We start from the raw sequence: 17,124 nt of genomic DNA, 5'->3' as shown, positions 1-17,124 counted from the left end.
TGGCTGAATGTTATGAGCACAGCCTGAAATCCTGAGGTATCTGAACCTTAGCATAAAGGAAGAAGCAGAATGGAGTGGGGAAACAGCCTACTCTGAAGTTCCAGCACTGTCAGTTTTAAAAAGCTTCTTTTTTTGCCCTTAGTGTACACTTGAGCCAAGCCTAGCAAGATGTTAACACCTGAGCTGCTCAGGAGGTAGCATGAAAAGATGGGCACGGTGTTGATCTGGGATCAACTTTCCTCCAGAAGTTGTGAATGCTCCAACCCTGGAAATTTTTAAGAAGAGATTGAACAACCATTTGTCTGAAATGATATAGGGTTTTCTGCTTGAGCAGGGTGGTTGGACTAGAAGACCTCTAAGGTCCCTTCCAACTCTGTTATTCTGAATAATGCCAAAGACTCTTCTGTAAATGCCTCTAGTCATCTGGGTACTATTTCTAATTGCAGAGATTGACGTCTTCATGGAACGCCTTCCTTTCTATCTGAATGACAAAAATATCATAGATACAGTACATCTGAAGAAGAAGTGTGTGTAAAGAAGGCAAGAGGGATAGGAGTTAATGAAAGTATATTACGTATGTAATATATATTGAGTATATAATACTCAACAAATAAATGCTCTGTCCTACTTATTGGCAAAAAAATATCAGAAAATAAAATACAGGCTGAATAGTCAAGACCTTGTTGATGATCCAAACTCTGTCAAGGATCTTGGAGTACTCATCTCTAATGATCTAAGTGCTAGAGCCCACTGTAACTACATAGCCAAAAAGGCATTAAGAATTGTTAACCTAATCCTGCATAGCTTTTTCTCTGGTAATATCACACTACTAACTAGAGCATACAAAACATTTGCTAGACCAATACTCGAATACAGCTCATCAGTCTGGAACCCACATTACGTATCTGATATTAACACAGTTGAGAAAGTCCAGAAATATTTCACAAGAAGAGTTTTCCACTCCTCTACTCGTTGCAGAATACCTTATGCCACTAGACTTGAAATTCTAGACCTAAAAAAGCTAGAACTATGCTGCCTTCAGTCCGATCTAAGTATAGTATATAAAATAATACATTGCAATGTCCTACCTGTCAATGAATACTTCAGCTTCAACCATAACAACACAAGAGCAAACAATAGATGCAAACTCAAGGTTAATCGCACCAAACTTGATTGCAGGGAATACGACTTCAGCAACAGAGTGGTCAATGTCTGGAATACTCTACCTGACTCTGTGGTTTCTTCCCCAAACCCCAAAAACTTGAACCTTAGACTGTCTACTATTGACCTCACTCCTTTCCTAAGAGGTCTGTAGGGGGCGTGCATAAGCGCACCAACATACCTACCATACCTGTCCTATTGTTTCTTTTATTTTTTTATTTTTCTTATATGTATCCATGTATTCATAACTATATTTTTACTTATACCTATTATTTTGTAAGCAATTGACAAATAAAAATAAATAAATAAATAAATAAAGTTGTTGATTACAGATGTAAAATTGTTTGGAAATCTGACACAATTAACCATAAGGACACTACAGTGAAGCTTAAAGCAAGATGGAAAAACAGAAAAAAGGTGCCAGGGGCATAACTGAGGCTACCTGATGCATTCCTGTATATATCAATGAAAGGTGTTTCCCCCCTCCCTACATCAAGACGTGCAATTTTTTGTTGTATATATCAGTGGGACCACAGGATAGCACTTAGAGTATACATAATGTAATCTTGAAAAGAAGTTTTTTAGTTAACTTGGTCCAATCATTATGACACAACTGTTCATAATGGTTATATTATGGTATGACTGCTGGAACCATATGTCAAAGGATGCTGACAGCACTATATGTCCCGGCTGAAATTCTGAGCAAATAAAAGAGTGAATAAAAGGAAAAAAAAGAAATAAAAGAAAATGTGAGTTCTCTAAAGGACAATATTCTTACTGCAATATTGTAACATGTGAAATGGCCCGCTATCAAGTGGTCCCTACATTATACTTTATGGCTTGGTGTTTTATCCAATTAAATTAAAAACATCAAAGCATCTGGAGGTTGTGTTCAGTAATAAGCAGAAGGCAAAATTCTATAAGCTGATTACTGGGACAGAAGGCATGGGGAAACAGATTGGTGTGAAGACATTCTCAATAATGGAATACCAACATTTCTGCCCCTAACTCAACTACCGTAAAAAGGGTCTGAGCTGACACAGAAGTTCTGCAGAACAATCTATTGGACCCGATGGACTATGTGCCTACTTCTTAAAAAAGCTTTCCACTGCCATAGCAGAAACTCTAAGCATAATCTTTGAAAAATCTTTCAGGACCAGCTCCTTGCCCAACCTATGGTCACTAGCCACAGTTATCCCCATCTTCAAAAAGGGAGACCCCAGCCTAGTTGAAAATTACAGCGGATCTCTTTAAGTTGCATCACCTGCAAAGTCATAGAATCAATTATTAACTAATCCATTGCCCTCCACTTAAGAGACAAACAACCTACTCACTAACAAACAATTTGGTTTCAGAAAAAAATTACCCTGTAATCTACAACTCCTACACTGCAAAAACATATGAACTATACAACTCGATCAGGGCAAAGCAATGGACATTATTTACATAGACTTCTGTAAAGCCCTTGATTCAGTGGTACATGACAAACTACTTGTAAAACTAAAATCTTATGGCATCTCCGGACATCTGAATAATTGGATAGCTGCATTCCTGTCAAACAGGCAACAAATGGTCAAAATAGGGAGCGCGCTGTCAAATCCCGTATCTGTCAACAGTAGTGTCTCCCAAAGCAGCATTTTAGGACCAACTCTCTTTATATTTTACATAAATGACCTTTGTGACCATATTAATATGTTTTTTCCGCTGATGATGGAAAACTATTCAACATCAGGAACAATACTGCTACCCTTCAAAAAGACCTTGACCAGGGGTGGGATTCTACTGCTTCGGATCCGTTCAGGTGAACTCAATGTTAAAATTACAGCTGGTTCACTGAACTGGTATTTCAACTGACTGGCTGACCCTGTCCCTCCCACCCCACCCCTCCCAGGAGTCTCCATGTGGCCCATTTTCAATGGAGGTAAGTGCAGGGTCCACTCATAAGCACCGGGAGGGGGGAAAACGGGCCTTTTTGAAGTCCAGAAACGGGCCTGTTTCCGACTTTTGGAGGGCCTCCAGAGCCCGGGGCAGGCCATTTTCGCCCTCCACGAGGCCCAGAGGAGGCGTCTGGACCCTTGGGAGGAAAAAAAACCAGCCTTCCTGAAACCGGAAGTCACAAAACGGGCCTGTTTCCGGATTCCAGTGGGCCTCCAGAGGCCGGGGGGGCCTGGGAGGGTGAAAACAGCCTCCCCAGGACTCTGGAGACCCATCAGAAGCTGGAAACAGGAAGTACTGGTAGCCCCGCCCATCATGGCCCTGCCCACCCAGCAACTGGGCAGCGAAACAGTTGCTGGGATTTTTGAATCCCACCCCTGACAGAACGGTCAAACAAGTGGCAACTTCAAATCTCAACAAAAAAAATCTGTCTTACATATTGGCAAAAAAAATCAGAAAATAAAATACAAGCTGAATGGACTTGACCTTGTAGACGACCCTCACTCTGTCAAGGACCTTGGAGGAGTACTCCTTATGATTTAAGTGCTAGAGCCCACTGTAACAACATTGCCAAAAAGGCATTAAGAGTTGCTAACCTAATCCTGCGTAGCTTTTTGTAATATTGTAATATTGTACTGCAAACTAGAGCATACAAAATATTTACTAGACCAACTCTCAAATACAGCTCATCTGCCTGGAACCTGCATTGCATATTGGACATTAATACAATTGAGAGAGTCCAGAGATATTTCACGAGAAGAGTTCTCCATTCCTCTTCTTGTTGCAGAATACCTTATGCCACCAATTTTAGACCTAGAAAACCTAGAACTATGCCGCCTTCGGTCCGATCTAAGTATAGTATATAAAATTATACATTGCAATGTCCTACCTGTCAATGACTACTTCAGCTTCAACCACAACAATACACAAGCACACATTAGATATAAATTCAAGATAAGCCACACTAAACTCGATTGCAGGAAATACGACTTCAGCAACAGAGTGGTCAATGTCTGGAATACTCTACCTGACTCTGTGGTTTCTTCCCCAAACCCCCAAAACATTAACTTAGACTGTCTACTGTTGACCTCATCCCATTCCTAAGAAGTCTGTAGGGGGCGTGCATAAGCGCACCAACGTGCCTACTGTCCCTGTCCTAATGTTTCCTTTTTATTCATATCCATTTCATGTATTAATAATCATGTTTATACTTATATCTGTTATCTAATACATGCCTGACAAATAATGATGATGATGATGATGATGATGATGATGATGATGATGTGGGGTGGGATGGGAAAGGATCAACTTCTATAGTATTTGAAAGGCTCTTATGGAAACATCCTCAGATCCACTACTAAAAGATCACAGCTCAACCCTACTAAAATAAACGACTTATTTGCTCCTGCTAGTTATTTTACCCAATTGAAAGAAGGCTATTTCTCAGAGAACAAATTTTATTTCCATCTCTTACAATCACTTCCAGAAAGTAACCTAAGACAAATCTGGCCTTTGAGCTCCATCTAGAGGAAGATGTAAATTAAAATTTACTTTAGTTTTCCTTTTAAAAATATTCCTTTCCTACCTTTTAAGTCTTTTTAGTCATTTGTATTCAAAGTGTTTTCGTATGAAATATTGGGCTGGAAAAAAAGCACAGAAAACACTTTGAATGCAAATGACTAAAAGACTTAAAAGATGTAGAACATACTGTAGGCAGGTTTTTGTTTGTTTAAAATCACCATCTCTATTATGTAAACCATTTTACAATATGAGAATATTTCAAAATAAGATTGATTATATAACTGCTACCAATTGTTCAGTTCCTCCATAGTGCCATGAAAACCTACAAACGTTGCAAACTGAGTGCTGCTGTGTGATGGTTGGGAAATGGAATAGCAATAGCACTTAGACTTATATACCACTTCACAGTGCTTTACAGCCCTCTCTAAGTGGTTTGCAGAGTCAGCACTTTGCCCCCAACAATCTAGGTTCTCATTTTACTGAACTTAGAAGGATGAAAGGCTGAGTCAACCTTGAGTCTGGTGAGACTCGAACTGCCACATTGCAGGCAGCCGGCAGTCAACAGAAGTAGCCTTCAGTACTGCACTCTAACCACTGTGCCACGGTGACCAAATGGCTAAAGGCTGACCATTCCTCCCAGGTTTATGAAAAACCATGGAAAAGGATATCTGAAAAATGCCCAGAATCTAAGCCTGGAAATACCTCAGCTGTCAGAAATTCAGTTAGCAATAATGCTAGGGCCAGCATACAGTATTATTAAGAGGATATAGATGTGTAGAAATGTGTGAGCTTATTTTTTAAGTTAATTAATACAAAAAAATTGTCCTTCCTTTCCTGTGTTAACCAAGTTTTTAGATACTTTAACTGGTCATGCATTCCACCCAGTTATGTTACCTTATAGATTTCTAAACCCTGAAGAGGATTTAGTAGTGTCAGAAGAACAAAAGGTTATTAAAAACTTTCCACTGAAAGAAGGAGGATGTGCAATATGCTGCAGCCCAGAGGTCAACAGCCAGGGACCAGCGGTAGAAACCTGTCCGTGTAAATGAATGACACCCCATCTGTACACGTGTGAGATGCAGGCAGCAGGTAAAACCACGTGCCCTCCAGTCCGTGGAAAAACCTCTTTCCACAGAACTGGTCCCTAGAGCCCCCAAAATTGGGGGCCACTGCTGTAGCCAAAGCACATTATTCACTTCAGCACCTGTACCTTACCCAATAATTATATAAATTTTAATTATTAGCCATTAATATTGATTAATGTTTAGATCCCAAGCAAGAGGGATGGGAACATAATTTCTTTTGCCGCTCGCATACCTACCGTTAACATGGCAAACATGAGCTGGCACACGTTGAAAGCATGCCGCCAGTTGTGATACAGAACCATTCGGTAATTTTTCCTCACTGTCAAAAGCCACCTACACAGTGTCTGAAATGGAAAAGAAAAATTGCATCAGGAACACAAACAAGTACAAATGGGTCCTCCTTTGCCAACACAAAAGCAGCTGATTATCTCTGCAGAGCAGATGGTTACCTCATAGTCAATTCTAAATTTCTGAACTATTCCAAGCTCCATGAACATCCGGAGGGCTGCTGTTATCATGGCATCCGTATCGAGGGAGAAATCATCAAAGTGGACATTATCTATACCAAGTTCTGACACCAGAGGGATGTTTGCTGTCTGAAAGTACACAGGGAGAAGGAAAAACGTATCAGGCACAACTCAGCAATATTTCTACTCTCTTTCACGTACTGAAACATTCTCTAGATATACGTATAACTGGTGTAGCAGCCATAACTTTCTGATGTAAATCTGGGGAAAAAAACATTTGAAATGGATTTTCTGTTCATGCTGAATTGACGTTTCAGCCCACAAGTACTTCAACTGCATGAACTTCCACTCATTTAAATTGCTTAACAACTTTTTGTTGTTGCTGCTGCACTATTTCAGTGTTAATGCAAATCCTACGAGAGGAGAAATTCATGGCCTGGGAAAGGAAAAGGATGTGTGTGATGCCAATATATTCATTAAATAAAAACTTGCATGACATTCCCGATTTTGCTAGTTTCCGATCACTGCCCATATACCAAGGAAATGTTCTGCTTTCTAGAAGATCCTTTTGATTGGCAGTGGGAGGAGGAGGAGGCTTACACAAACCACCAGTTTGTGTTACTACTGGTTCGGTGATTACATTTTGCGCGTGCATGCAAAAATCCTTTAGCTGTGTTGCAAGTGTGCAGCGTTTCAAAAGCCACTTTTCCCCTGCTTTTTCAACCTCAGCTGTGCCGTGCAAAGCAGCTGAGGTTGAAAAAGCAGGAAATAAAGGACAGATAAGACCCCGGGCAGGCGGCTGGGCCAAACAGCAGCAAACACAAAACCAGTTCGGTGTCTGCTGCTCTTCAGAACTACTGGTTCTATAGAGCTGGGCAGAACCGGTAGCATCCCACCTCTGGGAAACAGCATTCATATTTGTCAATAAATGCACTTGAGTGACCAGAGGCACAATAGAAGCCAACATAATAGAAATACCATCACATAATTGGTCTGCCTTAATAGCAGCTGAGTTTGGGGAATAGGGACTGGATAATAGACTTCTTGTTTTATATTATATGTATTTATGCCTGGCAAATACTCCTCTTTAGGATTTACTGCAGTAGTAAATAGAAATATTCAGAAATGAATATAAGTTTCAGAGGCCCATCTGAGATACCCATCTAGTAAAAACATGGCTTTAAATTAAATCATAGTCAAAAATACACTGAATTAGGTACATTGCACAATGTTATTTTTTATTCTATTATCAAAATACTCTCTGCATTGATGTCCGTTAAAACTACCTACTAAGAAAATGAGAAGTGTCTCTTAAATGCAAATATTCATCAATAAATAACTACTGTAAGCCTTTCCATTTTTGAGAAAGATAGGAATGGACGCTGTATATATTGCAAGCTAATTTTTTTTTTTTTGCTTATATGTATCATATATAAATATACACATAAAAATCATGGATTAAAGCTGGAAGCAGTGGTGTAGCAAATATATACTGTATGTACAGGCAATTCCTGAGGAAGGTAGATTAGGAAAGTAATCAGCTGAAGGTACCTTTGCTTACCTAAGCTACAGTGTGTAATCCATGGATAATCATTGATTTTGATTAATGAATTGCATTTCTGCTTTAATTAGAAAACTATGTGATGAAAAGTTCTAGTGCATTCATATAAAACTCTGGTTGCTAACATATCTACCTTTTACCATAGAGAATCTGAAAAGTGCCATAAACAACAATGACTGTGTATTTATGCCAACTAATGCTTCTAACAGAAAATTTATGTTGTTAACCAAAGAAATATAGTGAGGGCATAAAGAAAAAAATGTCACAGTTATGTAGGTGAAACTTCTGCCTTATTTCTTCTATCATATAAAATATGTAAAGCTTGGCAAGTTCAATTTACAAGAAAAGGAGATTCAATTTTATGCTAAGAAAGCAAATATTAACTTTGGAAGCAAATTAAAAGCAAGAGAATCAATATTTTATGCAGGCTAAATGCATTCTAAGCCTGATATTGAATCCTTTCTTTTCAACCTTTACAAACATTTCCATATTTATATTACCAGAATCTCACAACTCAAAGAACCTTGTGATTGTGTTTACTTGGAATAGCTTCTCAACACAAGCAAAACCCTTTCGCTTTCTCTGATTGCTGCAGCAGACAAGGACAGATCATAAATCTCTCCACAGGAACTGGCCCCAACATCAACTCTGTTGCTGTTGACCCTTTGAGTGAAATATGCCTCTGGCTCCTTCATAATCAGTTGTCTGTTCAACAACACAATAAGAGCTATAGAAAAACAAAATACCAATGTGATAGAGATTCTCATGAACTGACAGACTTGAAAGAAAACTTGGTGGAAAGAAGAGATGTACGTTTGGGCTTCCCTTGGGCTGCCTGTGAAGGCTCTTCTTAAAGTCCCAAGAACATCAGAAGCAAGCTCAGAAGGAGGCCTACCCTTTCTGTGGTAGTTCATCACATTTTGATGAACCGAATCCAGTCCTATGGAGCCCGCTAGACAACAAATCCTCTTGAAGAAGAGCTAGAGCCCACCTTAACAGCAAAATCAGTACACCAGTAAAGAAATACTGGGCAGGAAAAAAAACCAGTAAGTGCAACAACAACAAAAGCCAGTAGATGAACAATGGATAAAAGCTTTCATGCATTTTGGAAATATGGATATTCAGAAACATTGGCTTCTAGAACAATTTGCCATGGCGTGGATGCTCCTTAGAATGAAATGTCTCTTTTATGAATAATCTTTAGAGAACTTTAAAATCGTTGCTTTTATTAACCGTCAGCTATCATTCTGGCTGTATTCAATTTTATAATATAATGCTGGAAAATAGTAACAAATTCTTCACAAAGTTTCTTCTATGGAAAAGGATTTGCTGGGGAATAGCAGAGAGCACTGCTTCTTTTTAATTTGGGGAGTAGGGAGCTACAACATTGTAATTAAAACAAACCTTGTGACCACATCAGAATCTGAGGGTTTTTAAAAAATGTAATCTTGACTTGCAAATTAACTTTCATAAATATGTAAATTTATTTGTTAGCATGTTACAGGTTATACCCTTAGAAATCTGCTCACTTGTACACTTCAGAACTGCAGTTTACGTATCTCTGTTTTCTTACAATGTTTATTTTAAAAAAGTGAACTGTAAACATGCCCTTCAGTTTCTCTCTTTTCTTTGGTATTTACATTACTTGGCAGATCAGTGATTTCAAACTTCTGGGGAAAATGTCAGGAAGTATCCAGGTCTTTACAATGTCCACATTTGGAGTTAAAATAAAAGCTTCCTTGACAGATCATCCATCAACCTATTTGGATATTTCCCTGAATAAAATTGCATGAAATTATCTGCATCATAAATCCAGAAATTATAATCCAAGCACTGCTAGCTATCTTCAGCAATGACTGGTGAGGCTTGTTGAACCTTTTTGGGATGGAACAAAGCTGTGAATATAAGTAAATCAGACTATTTCCTGTATATGCGTATACCCCTTCTACTATTCGTACAGTAGAGTGAAGTCCTTGTTCTGTGCAAGTTGCTGAACAGTGAAAAGTAACAATAAAATAAAACCAGAAGCATGAATTTTCCTGATGCTGCAGATGAGAAAAGCTGTAAAAATCATCATAATAATATATAGCAAATTGATCATAAAGATCAATGAGCAAAACAAGTCAAAGTTGGTATTTATATTTTTTCACTCTATATTTAAACAGAAGTCCAGTAATAAAAAAAAAGTAAGCACTAAATTGAAAGCGGAGGGAGAACATTTTTATAAAGTAACTGTTTACTTATGACAGTAATAAAAAAATGCCAGAATTATGTAGGGCAATCAAAAGTTATTTGAATAATAGAGAAATATTATCTGTGTGCCTCAGCTGCTGTCATTCTCCTAGCTTTGAGAAGCAGAATAAGAAGAAAATCATAGCTTTTTAATAATACAATTATAATATATATTATATAATATTGTAATAATTGAGTTTTCATAAAAGATAGCTGAATAAAGTATTAAAATGCTTGCTTATAACCACTGCTACTCTGAAATTCCAGCTCTTAAATATTATAGATTAGGCAAAATGATTGCTTGAAGACCACGGGAAGCAACATATATATATTCTGAGGGCTCCTGAGTGAATAATAGAATTTATTCCTATTCAGACACCATCCAGTAATAATAATTCACAGCCTGGACCAAAAGAATCAAGTTTAAAGCCCTTAACAACATACAATTCACTCAACAACTACACTGATTCATTTAACAACTATGGCAAAAACAGTCATAAGATTAGGTGTGACTCAGTTAATTGTCTTGTTTACCAACAGAAATTCTGGTTTCAATTGTGGTCGAAAACTGAGGATTACCTTCACAAAGTTCTATTTATATCTTGTTTTCACTTTTGGGTGTATAATCTTATTTTTACATTAAGAACTCTTATATAAAGACCTCATTGTTTTAACATTATAGTATTGTGTTGGTAATACTAGATTTTAGGTATCTTTTATATAGGTTTTGCTCTTATTACAGTACTAAAATGGTCATAAAATGGTCTTGTTGATGTATAGTGGTTTATAACCAAAATAAAGATTTGAGTCATTGAGATACCATTCCCCATTAATCTTAGCCCCTTTCAGCTATTAATAAACAAAATACTTAATGTGGGAGCCCTCCAGAGAAATCTTTTCCCCAGATCACATCAAGCATATCAGCAGAATGAAAGCTGACTACAATGGCTTCCACGACCACTGTCCTAATTCACAAGAACCAATGTGGTTGTTGTACGTATACATTTACAGCTACTGTACATATACATTTACGTTGAACATCAGGATGTGGGGAGGGTTATGCAAAGTACAACTGTGTCAACTACATCAGTTTTGTAATGCCTGACACGGGTAGAATAAGGAAATAACCTGGAGGGTAGGCCCAGGCCTGATTCAAACATACTATTCTGGTTGAATGTTTGAACTTGGCTCAGTAACTTCTACAACTGCCTGTTGTTGTTTTTTAAATCATACATTAAATGGATTCTTCCCCACACCACATTTAAAGCCCTTAACAACATACATTAAATGGACTCTTCCCCACACCACAGTTCTATTTTCATTAGTGGCCCTTTGGATTACAATGGTTTATACTGCTTTTTAGTTGCTTAGGTAATATTATGATTCTGAAAGGAGAAAGGAGAAATACATTTTTAAATAAATAAGTGAGAACCAGTTTGGTGTGCTGGTTAAGGCACAAGGCTAAAAACCAGGATGGCAAGGAAAAACCACTTCTGAAATTCTGGCCAAGAAAAGTGCACAATCTTCAGTTAGTCACCAGTTAGTCAATAATGACTCAAAGGGACATCAATCAATCAATCTATCCATCCAACCACCCATCCATCCATCTATCTCTCAGCCATCATGTGAAACAAGACAAATGGTAAAGATAAATTCCTCTTTATTTCTTCATATTCATTTTATACCCACAGCTGTAGAGAGAGGAGACAAGGAGGTAGAGTAAATTATGCACAAAGCAAGGATTGAAGTATGTATTACACAATCAAAATGTGTAAGAGTTCAACTCAAGTTAGATGTTGTATTATTATAATGGATATTCAGCATTTTATATAAAAATATTTTATATAATTTTTATACTATCCATTTCACTGATACAGTGAGTCTCAGCAGGACCCCAGATATTCAAAGGACATATGGAAATTCTAACACATTACACCCTTTGTTATTCACTTAATATTGATATAGCCAATAGGGAGAGAGGGAGAGACAGACAGAGACAGAGACAGAGAAAAAAGGGAGGGAGGGAGGGAGGGAGGGAGGAAGGAAGGAAGGAAGGAAGGAAGGAAGGAAGGAAAGAAAGAAAGAAAGAAAGAAAGAAAGAAAGAAAGAAAGAAAGAAAGAAAGAAAGAAAGAAAGAAAGAAAGAAAGAAAGAAAAAGAAAAGCTCCCATTCTATACAAGATCACTTTGTTGCATTTGTTGTAACAACTGGCACCATCTGGAAGGAGGAATAGTCTACACCATTGCAAGAAATAAACAGCCAATAGGCTTCTCTTTCTGCAGTAAATAATGATGGCTGCAATTATGAAAGAGACCAAGCAGGAGAAATCTCCAGATTTAGCATACTCTTTTTTAAAATCTTCCATAGGAAGAGTGCTTGTCCTCATAATGAAAAATGTCCTCCTTCTCCCTCCTTTCCTTTCTTAACCCACTGTATGATTCCAGTGTTGGCAGTTATCAAAGATTTCCAACACTATGACTCTGGTTTCTGGCTCAGGATTAAGTGACCCAGGCAAAGAAAGCTACATGTATTTGGCATACATCAATTAATACAGCTCTCATATAGCTTGAGATGTGCAAATGATATTGTTGACCTTCACAGTTCCTTAGCTGTGAGGTTTTTTTCCTTTTTGCATGTTTAAACGATAATAGTGCATATGAACCAGGCCATATACACACCCTCACACCAACCAAGCCCAAGTATACCTTTTAATATCTTACCACAAAAATATGACATTTGAAAAGCCAGATTCTCTTTGTTGCTGAAAGAGGTAGGTGAAAGAAACGGGAACAGGAACAAATATTCTTAAAATCACAGTATTGTCTTACTCTATAGGGCATTAGATGAATTCTAGCACACCATAACCCTTTCTTCAATTTTCATTAATACCAGTATTATATGATACACTGCTCAGCTATAATTAAAACTATATAGAGGATGCTCCATTGCAGAAGGTAAAACTGGCTCAATAATACTATATTACAATAATAAAAACATTGATTTTTACATATGGAGGTCATTATTTTGTTCAACTTCATTCTGTGGAAGATGTTATAAACATATATAAAAATATAATTAAACGCCACTACAAAGCAAAGCAAAAACTATGAAAATGGGAGCAAATAATTAACATTTCATTATCAAACAAGGTAATACCATCAATGCACTGATAATGTTACCTGGTTTGGTAATGAAACATCTGCAAAAAAAAAGCAGGGGTATACTTACTTATTCACATGACTATGTATTATCTTAGCAAATATGCATCAACAACTTTCAATATTTTGTAATTCAAACAAAAATAAAATCTAAATGCTATTACTAATTAATCCATCCAAGTAATGCTATCAGAATGAAATAGATTAAAAAAATAATCCCCACCCCAGAAATGTTTCTGACTTCCTTTTTTGCTCAAAGGAACTCAGAAGCTGTAAACTTCTAAGTTACTACCATGTTCCAATTTATTCTGCTGCTAAGAGCTGATAAAGAAAGCAGATTCTCCATGGCTTGCCTCTCTAATAACAACCAAACTATAAGTAACTATGCTGTATTTTTTCCGAATTATTTACTACTCCTAGCAATATCATTTGGATGGTTAGCTGAGTTCTATATTTTATTATTTCTCTGTTAAACCCTTTCTCTTTTATAACCATGTTCATACCAATTCTGTATAAATGTACAAATATCCTTCTCTGTGCACCAGATATATTAAGATATATCGTTATCATTTTCACAGGGGTAATATATGATAGGGAATAGCATATATTATAATTATACAGTATTTTATTTTTCTGAACACTGTGCACTAAAATCTTTATGTATATTTATAAGTATGCAAAGATATTTACATATTTTAATAAGCATTCATATCATGTTGACCCTGAGCTACAAATATTCTCCTTTATTATGACCAAATTATGCTGGAAGCAGAACTAGTATTACACCAATTGAGCTCCAGCCCCCATCCATGACTCTGCTCTGCCTCTGATCTGAACCACAGAGCTTTGTTGCCCCAACCTACAAGTATACTTGTTTAAAGAGGTTATCAACAGAAGGCAGAAGATTGTGGAGAAGTCTCTGGCTATGCTGAGAATCATGCAAAGCCAAGCGTGGTTAATTTGTGAAGAGTGCCAGAGCAAAGTAGAGCTGCCATGTTAAACCAGAGAAAACTGATATTTAAAAAGCAGCTATGGTTTGGGAAGCCTGGCAGCCTCTCCTGTGAGAGCCTCAGGGAATCCTTGTCAGGAACAGTTCTTGATGCCGCCTGAAAGTCAAAACCAAACTGCTTCAGAAATACATCTTTCGGAGACACTGATGAAAAGTTTTCCTTGCTGCCTTCTTCTGATTACAGGTTCATTATTGCTGGCTTATAAAAGCCTTTTAAGGTGTATGACCTCAGACTCTATTTACAACCCAAGCCTGATGCTTTAACTGCCATTGATTACAGTTAAGTGTTTCTGGTTGCAAAGCCTGGACGAGTGAGAGAATTAATACTGTAGTTACCGCCTGCTCTGTCAGCACATGTATATTGACCTATCCTGGAAGGTAGTTCATTGTCGTTTTTCTTCTTCTAATCTTTGTGTTTGACAGATAGGACTGACACTTGCACTTTTGAACTAGATGAACAAGTTGAGCTTGATCAATTTTGCATTATCGCTTCTACCTCGGTGGAACTTTTTCTGCTCAACTTGGCAATCCTCTTCCTTTGTGACCTTAATGTAAAATAAGCCAGTTGTAAAGTTGCAAACTGTGACAGACCTGGGCTACCCTGGACCACAGAGTTGACTGCAAAAAGAAAAAGAAAAAAGAAAAATGACTTGAGCCAAGAAGAATGAGTCTTCCTGACCACTTCAGTCAATGTAGTCCTTGCCAAGCTGGCTGTATTGTAAGAGTGTATAGCTACCTGCCACGCCCTTGAAGAAATAGTACTTTAAAGCAGATGAAACTCACTCAGATCCTTGTTTTGTTTCATCAACTAGGATCTGGAGAAGTATAAGAGGTATAAAAAAAACATAAGAGCACTTGAAAGACACCTTCACTGTATCCGTAGGCACTAATATTAATGGTCTTGGAAAAGGAACTGAGATGAAATTTAACATAAAGAAGAAATGCTTTTACAAAAGGTCTATTTAACTCTGTAAAGGTCTATTCTGAAAAAAAGAGCCAACCTATGTGATTTGCAGAGGCCATGGTGAATATCTCCTCCTCCTCCCTCTCCCTCCCTCCCTCTCTCTCTCTGTCCCGTTCTCCTCCCCCACCCCGCCCCATGTGTGTATGAGGCCCTCCCTCCTTGGAAGAGAGAGAAAAGAGAGGGAGATTCTAAGGTCAAATTCTGCTAACATGGGGCCCTAGGAGAACAATTATTGCAATTATTCCTGTTGTCAACAATATGTATGTTAATTTAAGAAAGCATCTTTGATGACTACCTGTATTTGCCATTGAATCAACAAAACGCTTCTCATTTTTAATGGGTGGAAGCAAAATAAAACAACCGCTGCTCCTGCCAACATTAAATCGTTGCACATGTGAAAACATTATTCTGATCTCAATTTACATAAAAATGGAATTGTTTTGAATTTTGTGCTTCTGACAACCCTGGAAGTAGTCTGTATTACTCTACCCCTTAAGATGGAGCAAGGATGACACCTAGTGGCGAAACAAGTGTTTGAATTTTAAAATGTTCCAAACCTAAATTAAACCTGTATAATTAGAAAAACTGTTATGGAATTTTATACATGCTTTAAACTTGTATGCTTAAAACAATTAATGCCTTACTAATGAAGACATTTTTAATTATTCTAAAAATCAAAGTAGCAGTTGGAAATAAACCTTTTATATTAATATCCCGCCAATTAGTTTATCAAGATGACATAGTTTGAACCAATATATAAAAAAGTATATTTACATGAATCATTGTTAAGTAGTATATAAATGTGATATGAAAGCAAACTTCTGAGTATATATAGTGTACATGATTTTCATTTTGGATTCAACAGATGGACCAAAAATATTTCTGGTCTTTTGCACTTCACATGTTGCCTTGATTTCCATAATTATTTCTCTGTGAAGTGATGGGAAATTATGAAATCCCCAAATATCTAGACAGTGCAGAGTTGGAAAAGGCTGACACACACTTTAAAAAAAAAAAATCAAGCAAAATCCTCCACATGGAAGCTTATATAATGAGTTTATTTCTCTTCTCTGCCGAGCAATTTCTTTATTTTAAAATTCTCCAGCTGCTTAGTCCCTGCCTTTTCTTATTTCATCTGTATTAATTTACAATGGCCAGTTTTGCTTCTGCTTAGTCTAGGCAGGCATGACTATCAGTTGGTTAGTGCTTGCCTCTGTGAAACATTAAGTAATGGCAGATCTATCTCAACTGCATTTTGAGAATATGAAAATTAGAAAGTTTCCACTTACTCAATGTCCGATTAACAAAGGTCCCAAAAGTCCAGATTAATGTGTCTTTTACTTCACTAAAATGTTTCTGTGCAGTAAACATTTATATTATTAGATGGTAACAAAGAGAAACCGAAGCATCTCATTGGGAGGACTCCTTGATGCTCTCTGAGCTTGATTGTTTTCTTACAGATATTTCATTATCCAAACTAGGTAACATTATCAGTGCATTTCAACCCTGAGCTAAAAACAAGTCTCCTTTACTGACATCTCATTGTTGACAACCTAGAGCAGGGCTGTCAAACTCCCGGCCCGCACTGGCCACACCCACGCCCTGTTTAGCAATGGGGGAAAAAGTCCCGATACGTTATGTGACGACGCTGTGACGCTGTGAGTTTGACACCCCTGACCTAGAGGTTTTGTAAATTTTTGCAGTCAAGTTAAGGTATATTTATTCATACCACACTTGAGGAAAATCTTATTCTGTCCTCTCCAAGCTCAGAACATCCATAGCCCACACTTGTTAGAGTTTAAGTTAAAATATTCCTGTTTGTGCTATTAAAGGTTGATCCACATACGGCAAATCTATGGTTCTCCAGTTGTTGCAGAACTACAGCTCCCAGCAACCCCAGGAATCATGGTGATTGATGGAGGATGCAGAAATTGTAGTTCAACAGCTTCTCCGGAGGACTATTCATTTCATGATCACGTAAGCAGGATTCTACTTCCTTATCATAATATTATGGAAAGTTAACCTGTCCCT

At 37.4% G+C, this 17,124-nt stretch overlaps 1 protein-coding gene across 2 annotated transcripts in view; it reads right to left on the bottom strand.

Annotated features, from left to right (window-relative positions):
* Positions 1-17,124, bottom strand: part of PDE11A (phosphodiesterase 11A) — a 185,239-nt gene that overhangs the window by 43,930 nt on the left and 124,185 nt on the right. For both annotated transcript variants that reach the window (XM_087918209.1, XM_087918156.1), the window contains exons 11-12: positions 6,152-6,298; positions 5,939-6,046 (exon numbers count right to left, since the gene is read on the bottom strand). In XM_087918209.1, coding sequence (XP_087774335.1) covers positions 5,939-6,046; positions 6,152-6,298 — 255 coding nt within the window. The remainder of the gene's footprint in view (positions 1-5,938; positions 6,047-6,151; positions 6,299-17,124) is intronic.

The sequence above is a fragment of the Pseudonaja textilis genome, chromosome 1, assembly GCF_049901715.1.
Source record: "Pseudonaja textilis isolate UNSWEBS1 chromosome 1, rPseTex1.2, whole genome shotgun sequence".
NCBI lineage: Eukaryota > Metazoa > Chordata > Lepidosauria > Squamata > Elapidae > Pseudonaja > Pseudonaja textilis.
The sequence above is the reverse complement of the archived record's forward strand: the minus strand, read 5'-3'. Positions and strand labels throughout refer to the sequence as shown.